Here is a 12772-nt window from a genome sequence, read left to right as displayed (position 1 = left end):
AACATGAGGCCTGTTTTGTTTGCTTCATCTTTTCTTAGAACTGACCTGTTAATCTTCCCTTGTCCTTTCCTAAGAACTAGGTCAGTTTTGTTATCCTTATAATTTATAGAGAAGGAAATAAGCAAAAGGGGGGGGGTAAGGGAAGTGTTTGACATGTATTCTCATTCTTCACATGGGAGACTGGACACAGCTTCTTCTGAACTTGCATATGAAGCCAACTTACAACATAAGTGTCATTATGAAGCCCATTTTAAACCTCTCTCTCTCTCTGTTTCTGATTTTTTTTTTTTCTTTCTGCCCCCCTTTCTGTTTTTTGCTCTTATGGATTTGACATTTTGAATGCTTGGCAATTTGCAAAGCATCCCCTCCTGCTGTTTCATTTCCTCCCGTCCATGTAAGATAGGCAGGTCTTATTCCCATTCAAGGACCAGGATATAGTCTAGAGAGGTGAGGACCTTGTTAGCAAGTGGAGGAGCCAGGACTTGAATTCCAGTCCTCTGGCCCCTCAGCTAATGCTTCGTCCACTCTACCAGAGCTCCTTTGCCAAGTGCAAGATTAAGATGAAGTTAAAAACAGTGCACAGGTCTGAATAGACAGTAACCAAGCTATAATATCTACTTTGTGTTTGTTTTCAAACTTTAAGAAGCACCTTTAGAAACTGCAGATTAGAACTGCAGACCTCAGTGGGAATGAAGTCAGGCAGCAGGGGAGGGGAAATGCTTCCTGAAGGTCTTTGGCTTGTATTATTGTAAAACCTAAGTTATCCCTGCATTGAGTACCTGTCAGCTGTATGAGGGGCGCTGCTGGGGCTTTGCATTGGTCCTCAGCCAGAAGAAGGTAATAGCTGAACAGAATATAACAAAATACTGAAGAGAAAGCACTTCAGATAAATGATTGACTCCTCAGAGATGCAGTTTCTCACTGGCAAGGAGGGACAGTGGCGCTTCGTCCCATCCCAGGGCGTATAGTACTGACACATTGGATTTCATAACATCTGTTTCGGCAGATGTGTAAACACAAGGAGACTTTATTATGCTTTTGACAGTAATTCGTAAAACCTAAAGGGAGACTTGAGGAACCACTTGAGCTAAGGCCAAGAGATTCTAAATTAATGATTGACTGTGACTTTGTTCCAGGTAAGAAGGTTAACTACATGTCAAGTGTGAACACTTTGCTCTTGCTTTGGCTTCATGTCTTTACTTCCCAAGGCTCTGCCTGTGACATTCTGAAGTTTATTTTCCCTTTATTCCAAGAAGCTCTTAGCTTTACATTTATTATGTAAGAAGAAGCAATGCAAATATGAAGGAAATCTCCTGTATGTATGTAACTTTGGCATCATCACTCGGCCACAGGACTGAAAAGCTCCACGGCCCACTGGGTTTCTTGGGATAGCTGCAGTAAAGTCATAAAGACGAGTCAGAAGCTATAGCATTTAAGCGGGAAGGCCATGAACAAACCTGATCCTTATCCTAGCCGCTGAGACAGGCAGGCAGGAACCAGCCTCCAGCTTCTTCTCCAGTGATGTTTTGTCTGTTAGAATGATCTACTAGACAGGAACTCATTGTGGGGTTGGATGAAGTCTAAATGCCTCACAAGTGTCTCACAGCGTAAACCCAAGTAAACAAAAGAAAGGGACAAACCATATTTGATTATTTTCATTCATTTATTCATTTAACAAGTATGTATTGAGTGACTCCTACCTGTCAGGCCCTGCCCGAGGGGCTAAGGACAGAGAGAGAACCAAAGACGCTTGGCCGCCACTGTCATAGGCTTTAAAGCTGGGGTTGGAGGGATTACCAGGGGCTGTGCTCAGTGCTTGCTTGGAAAAAGCACAGGTGGGTGGATTGTCATGAGAGCGCAAAGGAGATGCATCTAACCCAAGCTCGGGAGTTAGGATATTAGAATTTTAGAGCTGGAAAGCACCCTTAAGGTCATCGAGTTCAGGATGGTCATTTTGCAGACTGGGAAAATGACTTGGCTGGGGCCTGACCGCTGGTGCGGAACCCTGATGGCCATGCTTGCCTGCCTCTCCACCTGACCCCCGTAGTGCTCTCCCCATTGCCTGCCTGGCTGCCTCTGTGCATGCTGCACACGGCACAGTGGCAAACCTCACTGCCACAAAGACCCCTTGAGGCATGCGTCCCATTTTGTAAAACGTCTATATTTCCTTAGAAGAAAAATGCAAACTCCGTGTGAGCAAATGTTTGAGGGGAACATATATTCAGTGGGTTCAAGAAGCTCTGTTTTATTTTTTAGATCTTGACTAATTATTTCAGAGAGGAGGTATTTGTTATTTTCTGCTTAGCATGACTTGACAGAGAAGATAAGACCATCCACACAATTAATCCAAGCTATTGGATGTAAAAAGCTTGAATAGTCCAAAAATAGGTCTATTTTGGGGAGGAAGAGGAGATGCAAGGACAGACACCAGTGAAGCAAAGTAGTAAAAACCCAGACCCGGGGAGCTAACAGATGTGGGATCAGATTCCAAGGCCACCACCTACAAATGTGGCTCTTTGGGCAAGTTATATAGCCTATTCTAAGCCTGTTTTTTTGGTCTAAAAATGAAGATGATAAAAGTCTCTTCATTGTTGGGTTGGTATGAGGATTCAGTGAAGTAATGCATGAAAAGCCCTTAAGCATATGCCTGACACATAATATCCACTCAGAGAAATGGTCACTCATTATTAGCCAATACCCAGAATTTAACAAGTTGTCACACTGTTAATATGTAAATGGTAAAACTGACACTATGAATATATTCTATATGCCTCGCCTTATCTCAGAAAGTATAGTAAAAGTAGGTGAGAAAGAAAAAGTAAAAACAAATAGTGCCAGAAATAAGGTTAATGCCTGTCCTGCAAATCTGCGTCCTCACTAAAGATTGGCCACAAGCTCTGCTCCAGGCTTTGTCATAGCCAGTGCTGGTAGGGCAGTCTGGTCAGTTACACAATTATCAATGTTCAATGCACTTGACAAATACTTATCAAGTACCTGCCACATGCCAGGTACTGATCTATGTGTTGATGACTCATCAGTGATGAGAACAGACACAGTTCTCGCCCCATAATGATTATATTTTAGTGGGGAGAAAGGCAGACGATAAACGTGGTAAATAAGATTATAGCATGGTAAAAGAGGATACAGGCAATGGAAAAATAAAGCAGAACAGAGGAAATAGAGAGTTGGCAGTTTTAAATAAAGTGGTCAGAGTAGATCCCTCTAGTTGAGATGGTGACATTTGAGTAAAGATGTGTAAGGGACTAAGGGAGCAGGCTATGTGTGTATTTGGGAGAAGGGTAGTCCAGCAGATAGAAACACCAGTGCAAAGGCCCTGAGGTAGGAGCAGATCTGGCTGCTCAGCGAATAACAAGGAGGCCAGTATGGCTGGAGCAGAACAAGCAAGAGAGAGAACAATAGGAGGTGAGGCCAGAGAGGTGGCCGGGAGCCTGATTACGTAGGGCCTTGTTGGGGGGCCATTGCAGAGTTTTGAGCAGAGGACTGACGTGCTCTTACTTGGGTGTTTAACTAATCCCTCTTGCTGCTGTATTGGGAATAGACTCCAAGGCAGCAAGTTTGGAAGCAGGGAGATCAGTGAGAAAGTTATTTCAGTAATCCAAGCAAGAGGTGATGAGAAGTGATTACTCTCTACAATAGCTTGGATAGATTTTGAAGATAAGAAACAATGGTACTGCCTGGCAGATTAGATGTGGAGTGTACGAGAAAGAGAGGAGTCAAGGATGAGCTCCAGGTTTGGAGCCTGAGCGCCTAACTGAAGGACAGAGTGAGTGGAGCGGGCTTGGACAGGGGATCGGGAATTCAGCTTTGGACATGTCAAGTTCCAGGTGTCCATGAGACGTCCAAGGAGGCACTTGGATGGATGAGTTTGGAGTTCAGCCAAGAGGTCTAGGTTGGAAATATAAATTTGGGAGTTGCCAGCATAAAGTTGCTATTTACAGCCATAATGTAAAGAACAGAAGAGGTGCAAGGACTGAGCCTGGAGGGCCCCCAGTGTTGAGACAGAAACAGATCCATTTCTATGCAACTGACAGTGTCACTCAGCCCAAAGTCTCCACAGAGCCCTCTTAGATGAGGGGTGGGCAAACTATAGCTCTTGAGCCAAATCCCACCCGCTACCTGTTTTTGCAAATAGGGTTTTATTGGAACACAGCTGTGCTCATTTGTTGGCATACTGTCGCCTGCTTTCACTCACCATGGCAGAGTTGAGTAGTTGCAACAGACAACGTGTGGCCCACAAAGCCTGAAATATTTACTATCTGGCCTTTTACAGAAAAAATTTCCCAACTTCTGTTCTAGATGAACACCAGGTAACAGCTCAGTGGGGCAGATCCCAGGTCCAGGAAGGGATCTCACCAGTCTAGTGGTGCTGTCTGTCTTCTGCGTATGGCACTGGCCTCCTTGGGCCCAGACTTGGAATTGTCTTCTAGAAACGGTGCTAGACTTTGAATTGCTCTTCACACGCTCATTTACCCTACCTCTTTTAACCTTCATCCTTCTATTTATGTATAAGGCCTTTAAATAGAATTAGAGGAATATTTATCAAAACAAAGCCAGTAAACCCAAGACCTTGGCCTCATTGACCCCAAGCTGAGAATTTCAAAACCCAGTTCCAGCCCATGGTGTTATGACCTGGATTAACATGAAGTCAAATTTCATCCATAGAAATGCCATGTAGGGATTATATATGCTTTCCTAATATGAGTGAATTTTATAGCTACTGAGTCCATTTGCAGGGAAAGAAGAGAAAATTTCATAGGAAAAAGCAAATCTGGGGGCCAGCCCAGTGGTGTAGTGATTAAGTTCACACACTCCATTTCAGCAGCCTGGGGTTCACAGGTTCGGGTCCCAGGCGTGGACCTACACACCGCTCATCAGGCCATGCTGTGGCGGCATCTCATATACAAAATAGAAGAAGATTGGCACAGATGTTAGCTCAGGGACAATCTTCCTCACCAAAAAAAGAAAAAAAAAAAGCAAAGCTCCCATTTCCCTCATTGTCCAATCATATTTTGGAGTCCTTTGGGTTCACAATAATAAAAGGGTAACTCTTGCAGCAGCAGATTCTCCTATTCTGATACTCCATCCCCAGAAGATAGTTCCATAATGGAGTGTATCATGAAGAGCACACCTGGGTCTTACACTAAGAAGTCACAAATCATCAATCAAAATTACTTAGAAGTACTTTCAATTATTTCCTCCTTTTTGTCCTCATCTCTGCATCTTCATCTCCATTTTAATAACTCAACTCTAGCCTAGTAAAACTATTATTTAAAGATACATCTATAATCTAAGAATTGATGAAATTCCCAGACTCTTTCTCCTGTGATTTTTCCATCCTTCGATGCTGTCTCTTCCTCTCTGCCTCGTCGCCCCGCCTCACAAGTCAGGAACAGTGATTTATTGTGGGTGCAACTGCCCTGGCAATTTCCTACCTTCTTCTCCATTCAGAGCAGAGTTCATCAAAGCTGCAATTTACTGAGTGCATTTCACCAAAGCTGAACGCAGATAATAAATAGTTTTAGTGATCTGAAAGCCTGAGATGAGACCCTTTGAGATCCGCACAGGAAAAGCTTTACAAATGTACCAAGCTGTATTATTAGGGCTGAATCTCCATGTTATGCTTTATAAATGTTCATTTGAAACAGGATCAAATGACAGAAGGTTTGAGGCCATTTAAGTCTAAAATATATACTAACGGAGTACTAGAACACCATGTTAGACAGCCAGATCCTTTTATGTGACTTTTTTATTCTTTTTTTCTCACATGTAAATAAAAGTAGTTTGCACGAGGAAGTCTTGAGTTTGTACCCCTATTCTACACTTAACCTCTGTGTGCTGTCTACCTATCTATAAGACGGGAAAGACGATATTAACACCTATTCCCAAAACTTGGGGGCTTTGGGGGGTGGGCGGGGAGGGAATGTTAAATGAGCTAAAGTTCCATAGTGTACTACCTGGCTCATAGCAGACACTTAGCAAGCCTTAGTGCTTCCCCCACCCGAGAACAGGAGACTGTGTGAAGACACACTGCCCACAGTCCAGAGCAAGTCCAGAGTCAAAGCTGAGGCTGAGGAACGTGTGAGCATTGAGTACCGTGTGACATGGGCATATGGAGTGTTTGGCCTAAGGAAAGGAGAGGATATTATCAAAGCAAATTCAGCAATACCTTGCATTTCTGCCCAATGCTTGTAGAGTGTTGCACTCACACTATCTCCTTTGGGTGTCACAGCAATTTCCCAGAAAAGATTCTTATCCCGTTTTCCAGTTGAGGAAACTGAGATTAGATGAGCTACATGACATGCTAGTCATGGGCAGAGCCTAGGATTGAAACCCTAGTCTTCTGAGTTCTAGATCTCTGTTCTAATCAATACTTTCAATACTGCTTGGAGGGCTGGGCTCTGGGTCTCCTTGTCCAGCTTCCACTAGAACAACTCTTACTTTGCTAGACTCAAATGCTAGGGCACTACATAAAATTTCACATGATAAAAAAATCTCTGCACTTAAAAAAAAAAAAAAGATTTAAAAACCATTGCACTCTATCATAATATCTTTACAGCACAGTGCGTCTAAAACTAAATTACATTATATTAGCCTGAGACAAGATGCAAATAATCCTTAATTTATCCCATCGTTATCCCAATCTCTGTGGGCTAGAATGTGGGACGACATGTTGTTCCCATTTGTAAGTGATAGACTTGAAAGCAAAATGTGGTCCTGTGGTTTGCCCAGGATACAGTGTTTGCTGTGGAATAGTAACCGTGTGGTTGCCTAATATTCCTGTTTGGTCAGATCACAAATGCAGTAGGAGTTTACCTACTATAGAGGGGGAATGTAGCCAGAGACTTATTGCCTCTGTAGAGCTGAGTGAATTGTTGCATAAATTTATATCTGTGGCTTTGTAAAACAAGAGAGGAAATTTCTCAGGACACTTTGGTCTAGAAAAACATCACTGAAGGGGCTGGTGCTTTTGTGGGTATTCTGTAAATGTCAGAGAATCTATAGTGTTCTTATAACAGATAACCCTGTCCACTGACACTTAATAAATGGTTCTGTAAAGCACCATCTTGGGAGGCATTGAGATGTTCATGAAAAGATGCAGCTTGCACTCCCCTGCCCCATCTGCCCACGATGCCCTTTCAACCAAGCACTGTTCTCAAGGCATGCTGTGGAATATGTGTTTACCCTTTCACAGAGAACTAAAGGAGAAGATTCAGCCAGAAATCTTGGAGCTGATCAAACAGCAACGCCTGAACCGCCTCGTGGAAGGGACCTGCTTTAGGAAACTCAACTGCCGGCGGAGGCAAGGTATGGTGTCTGGCGTCACTCCACACTTGACTGGGTGAACAGTGGCCTGCTCCATGGGGAATCACAATGACTTGGGTGTTGGTTTAAGGGTAGGCCACTCAGCATTGTACTCAGGACAGGAATAGCAGTCCCAGTAAGTTCTGATTCCCCAGCGTACCCAGGGAAAATCAAAGTCCACAGTTACCAGAAGACCCCTGGAACTGACGACCCATTCTGGGCCACTTAGTGCCACAAGTCTGCTAGTAGTGGTTCAACAACTGCTAACGTGTACTGAGAGCTTACCATGTGCCAGGCTCTCATATTACTCATGTTAATGCATTTCATCCTCACACTAACCCTATGAAGTAGCTACTGTGGTTACATCCAGTTTACAGATAAGGAAACTAGGGCACTGAGACATTGAGTAACTTGCCCAAAGTCACAGAAGAGCAAGGATTCATACTCCAGCAGCTCTTTGGCCCTTACATTTAATGACTCGCTACACTGTCAGGTGAGCTGGCACCCAGTGTTGGATTTGATCTTGAAGCAGTCAGCATGAGTGGTCCTTTCTCTCAAATCCCCATACTGATTCTCTTCCAGGTCAGAATTATTTTATTTGGAGATAGAAGTAACAGTGACCCTAGTAGGATAGAATCAGTTTTCATAATCTTGTAAGACAAATTTCTGAATTCTCTCTATAAATTTTAATCCCAAAATATCAAGTCAAAATGGGTGTCATTAGACTAGTTCCAATAGGTAGAAAGCATTTCCAGTTGTTTCTTAGCCAGGGAAGTGAAGTCCCTTGATTGCTTTCTTATGTTCTTGATATGCTACTGATTGCAAAGTCAAGGTACTCATATCACACTGTCCCAAAAACAAAGTCAGAAAATAAAACTGAAATATAAGGTTTAGAGAGAGGTGAAGAGATTGAGGAACAGCCAGGAACAAGCATAAGCATTAGCAACTGCACCAAGAACAAACATCAGTTATGGCGGGAGAAACTCTGCAGATATTTTTGAAACCTGATGGATGCCCCGCTCAGACACAGAGCTCACCCGCTAATGACAAACATCATTTCATGTGTATGCTGAGCCCATCACACCAGCGATTTACCTTCACAGCTTTGTTCTGAATATTGAGTAAATTCAAAGTATTTCAAATATTGCCATTAAAAATCGTATTAAGGAATTTCCAAAGGCAGATCTTCCTTGAGGAATGAAAATGCAGGTTGTTCCCAGAGGATGTGAAGCCATGGCAGTGAGCTTCAAGCTGGGCCTTAGGAGAGGAGAATGGGCAGAATAATAAAGGGCTGAGTTACAGCTGGGACAGAGAAAGGCTCATATTACCAACAGAGGAAGAGAACTCATCTCTCCCATTCAGCCACTGAAGGATGAGTTCACTCCCTCCTTTCTCTTGCACTCCTTCCCTTGGGCATCTTCATCAGAGTAAATGCTGTTCCAAGAAGACAGTGTGTCACAGTGGTGAGGACAAGAGCCTGGGAACCAGATGAAGTGGGACAATCCTCCCTCTCCCCCTGTCCAACTGTGTGACCTTGGGTGGTTCCCCATCTGAAATGAGGATGACAATGCCTGTCTCCTAAAGTTATTGTGAGGAAGAAAGGTGATCATGAATGTAGCTCTTAGAAAGCAACAACAAAGGGTAGCTACTATTATTCTGGAAGATCGTGTAGGAAAAGAGCAATGAGCTGGGAGTGAGTAGACGTGGCTCTAGGCTTCTCAACTGTGTGAGTAACCACCTGGCTGTCTTTAGGCAGGACACGTTATCTCTCAGGGCCACAGGTTCCCATCTATGAAGTGTGAGAATAGGACTAAATGATCCGTTAGCTCAGTTAGCCAGATAGTCAATTGTATGCCCTGATCTCTTTATTGCCTTTGGAAAAAATCAATATTCAGAATATATTGCCTCCATAAGGTGATTTATAAAGTTTTTATTTACTTGACATTGGGCAAAGGGCACAGAAGTAGGGAGAGGGGGAGATGGCAAATAGACACATTCCACCAAATGCCTCCACTGATGCCCTGCTAGAACCCTTGAGAACCTAATCCAAAGAACTCTATTTAACCTTCCAGGTTACTTCACCACAAGACTTCCCTTTCTAGACTGAAATGGGTAGATTCTGCTAGAATAATCCTGTTTCTAGATGGGATAATTATAGTTTTTTGGCTAAAGAAGTGTTAGTCCCTTATTGGCAAATTTTCCAATTTTCTAAAACTGAATTACCTAGTGAACAAAAAAATTAGCATCTAGATTAAAAATTTATTATTTAAGCTCCCTAGGGATCATGACCATCTGTGTTTAATATAAAATCATCTAAGTGCAGAAAGGAGGGCTTTTTGGTGTTTGGTAAATAGACTTAAAATCTGGTGACTAGCTCTGTGTGCTTAAAAATAGGGATTCAGAGCAGTTGTTGATAATACCGTTGAGTCGGTTTTGAGTCCTAGTGACCCTGTGTACAGCAGAGTGTAACTCTGCCTGCCTGGTCTTTTTGCACCATCCTCTCCCTTCCAGTGTTATATCAGACAATGCTCTGCTGCTATTCATGGGTTTTCACGGCCAATTCTTTTGGAAGTATATGGCCAGGTCCTTCATCCTAGTCTGTCTTAGTCTGGAAGCTCTGCTGAAACCTGTCCACCATGGGTGACCCTGCTGGTATTTGAAATACCAGTGGCATAACTTTCAGCATCACAGCAACATGAGGCTGCCACAGTATGACAACCTACAGACAGGTGATGTGGTTCCCTGACCAAGAAATGAACCAGGGCCATGGCGGTGAGAGCGCTGAATCTTAACCACTAGACCACCAGGACTGGCTATTCAAAGCAGACTGCACTGAAATTGGTTTCCTATCACCCCATCAAAACATTCCATTTAGATTTACATAGGTTAATGAGGACATGACATAAAATCATTTTAATCCCTTCGAGAAAGCTGCACTTCCACATGAGATCTCAAACAGGAACAGCCGTGTGCCATCACAGGTTAAAGAGCAAACACACCCACAGAGGAGCCATGGCCACACTCTGTTTAAACTTGTCCAACGGTGAGTCAGACACAGATGAGTGGATTTAAGTATTAACTTTATAGAGTAAAATATGAAAGAGCTTCCCATCCCACAGAACTGGAAAGTGAAGGAGCAGACATAGAGTCCTTTACTGTGCCACGTTGGGCTAGAAGGCCCCTGAGTTGATACTTGCACATCATTCTACCTGCCTCATTTGCAACTCTGATGCTTGGTTAGTCTGATGTAGATATTTACAAGTCTGGGTTTCTGGGAATTCTGACCACGTTAGAACTGGGAGGCAGTAAATCATGTTGGACACGTCAAGCTGCATTCAAGTTCCTACCTCCCCACCTGCTATCTGGGCAGCCTTAGGCAACCTACTAGATCTCTCTGTGCTTCTATTTCCTCATCTATCAAATGGGGATTATGTCAGTTCCTACATCAAATAGTTGTAAGAGTTAAATAAAATCATGCATCTAAAGCACTTAGTAGGGTGTTTGGCACATTGTCAACATTCATTAATGATATTTAGTATTAATTTCAGCTTGTAGTTCCTCAGAATATAGGTTTTTAAACACAGGCGGTAGAGTGGCAATGGATATCACATACCTGCTTCACTCCATTCCGCACCCACCATAGAGAATGTAAGCTCTTGTTCACAGTCCTTCACAATGGGATTGCCTCACTTCCGTGTTCCCTGGGCTTCTAGGAGAGAGTTAAGATGAAATCCCAGAAGTTGTCTATGTTAGGGCCATTATTTGCTTTATGAGAATCGGCAGGCTCAGAACTGCCCCCTATTTTCCTTATGTTTCAGAGATTAGAGTCTTTCAGAATCACTTGCATTGAATAGTCTTGATAAGAGCCCAGAGCTACACATGGGAGTGTCATTTCAAGAAGTGATAGCCTGGAACTTTTGCCTCGCGTTGAAGATGTTGTCCATTTTGTTGACCAGCATCCCTTCTCTAAGCACTAGCATGCCAAACTTAATTTGGAACTCAATAGTGGGCAAAATGTGTCCCCCTGAGGAATTGGCATGCTTCTCAACTGCTGCCAAGGGCGATGTACCTTACCTTGCTCTTTTAGCTCACTCAGAAAACCTAGAGCCAAATGGTATGTTCAAGAACAGTAACCGTACAAACTTTTTTGGGGAGCAGGTTGTTTCTTCCTCTTTCCATGATTGAAATTTTCTTTTAATATTTCATTAAACCTTATCATAACTCATTTGTACAAAAAGGCAGGTATAAATAAATGCATATTTTGAAAGGAAGAAAAGCCAGTACATTTTCAAGAAAAAGTCACTTTCCAATAGATCAAAAGAACAGCTAATCATTGTTCTCAAAAGGTGGAGGGACCAGTAGTGTGAACAAGAGAATTGCCTGGAAGAATAGGGAGATGCCAATATTTATTGAAAGCCTCCTCTGTGAAAGGTGCATGATGGACAGTTTATATATGTTTTACTCATATCATTATTAGCATTACTTAACAAATGACAAACAGGGATCCCTAAGGTTTTTATAATTTGGCCAAGACTCCATGGCTGATGTTCAGGGCCAGATATGTAACCCAGGTCTGTGTTACTCCAGGGCATTGATTAGGCCAAACCATGGGTTAAAAAGGATTTGGGGGCTCTGGAGTAATCTTCTGCTGTAAAAGGAGGCAGCAGTCTCCAGGGAGGCAGAATTCTGAATCAAAACACGAGTCTCTTATTCTGAAGGATGTCCAGTGAAGTGAGGAAGATTTGAAAGGAAGAATGACCTTTGTCTGCATCTATGGTTGTTGTCTTCCTTTACTGGACCAGCAGAGAAATCTTGTGTCTCATCACCCGGAAGATGACATCTCCCTTCAAAAACATTGCTGGAGTCCCTCATGTTTTGTGACCTGGAAAGGTTTGACCCTTGGCAGGGAGTGGACCTTCTCCTGAACACACTGAAGATTTTGCACATTTTAGGTTAACCTAGGAAAGATCTGAAATCCTAATGAAAGTTCCCTAAGAACTTATTTTAGTAAGGGCCACCTGTCTCCCAAACAAAGGACTCTCAGGGCCCCCTGGGCCAGCAGCCAGCTGCCAACTGTGGGCTTTGCACCCAAGACGACGATGTCTCCCTGAGGCCACGGCAGAGTCGATCAGCTCAGTTTTTGCTGTGCCCTGAGCCTCACTGAACTGACCAGCAGTTCACACTCAACAATGGTAGCTCTTGTTCAGCTTGCTCATCTCCCCTAAAAACATGCTGGCCAGCCCCAAACTTGTCTCCAGCCTGGGCGATGAAGACAGACAATGAGCTGCATTGTTTGATGTAGCTACCTACGGCTATTTAAGTTCATTAATATTAAATTTAAAATTTCTCTTCTTACTACTGGATAAAGCAGATACAAAATATTTCCATCATTGCAGAAAGTTCTATGGAGCATCACTGCAAGAATTACAGTGGTCAGAAGTTATTAGCT

At 43.1% G+C, this 12772-nt stretch overlaps 1 protein-coding gene across 4 annotated transcripts in view; it reads left to right on the top strand.

The window, feature by feature from the left end:
* ELMO1 (engulfment and cell motility 1) overlaps positions 1–12772 on the top strand; it is a 525628-nt gene that overhangs the window by 483665 nt on the left and 29191 nt on the right. For all 4 annotated transcript variants that reach the window (XM_058528310.1, XM_058528301.1, XM_058528318.1 and 1 more), the window contains one exon: positions 7214–7326. In XM_058528310.1, coding sequence (XP_058384293.1) covers positions 7214–7326 — 113 coding nt within the window. The remainder of the gene's footprint in view (positions 1–7213; positions 7327–12772) is intronic.

Source organism: Diceros bicornis, chromosome 3 (assembly GCF_020826845.1).
Source record: "Diceros bicornis minor isolate mBicDic1 chromosome 3, mDicBic1.mat.cur, whole genome shotgun sequence".
In the NCBI taxonomy this organism is placed as follows: Eukaryota; Metazoa; Chordata; class Mammalia; order Perissodactyla; family Rhinocerotidae; genus Diceros; species Diceros bicornis.
This window is presented reverse-complemented; position numbering and strand designations above follow the sequence as displayed.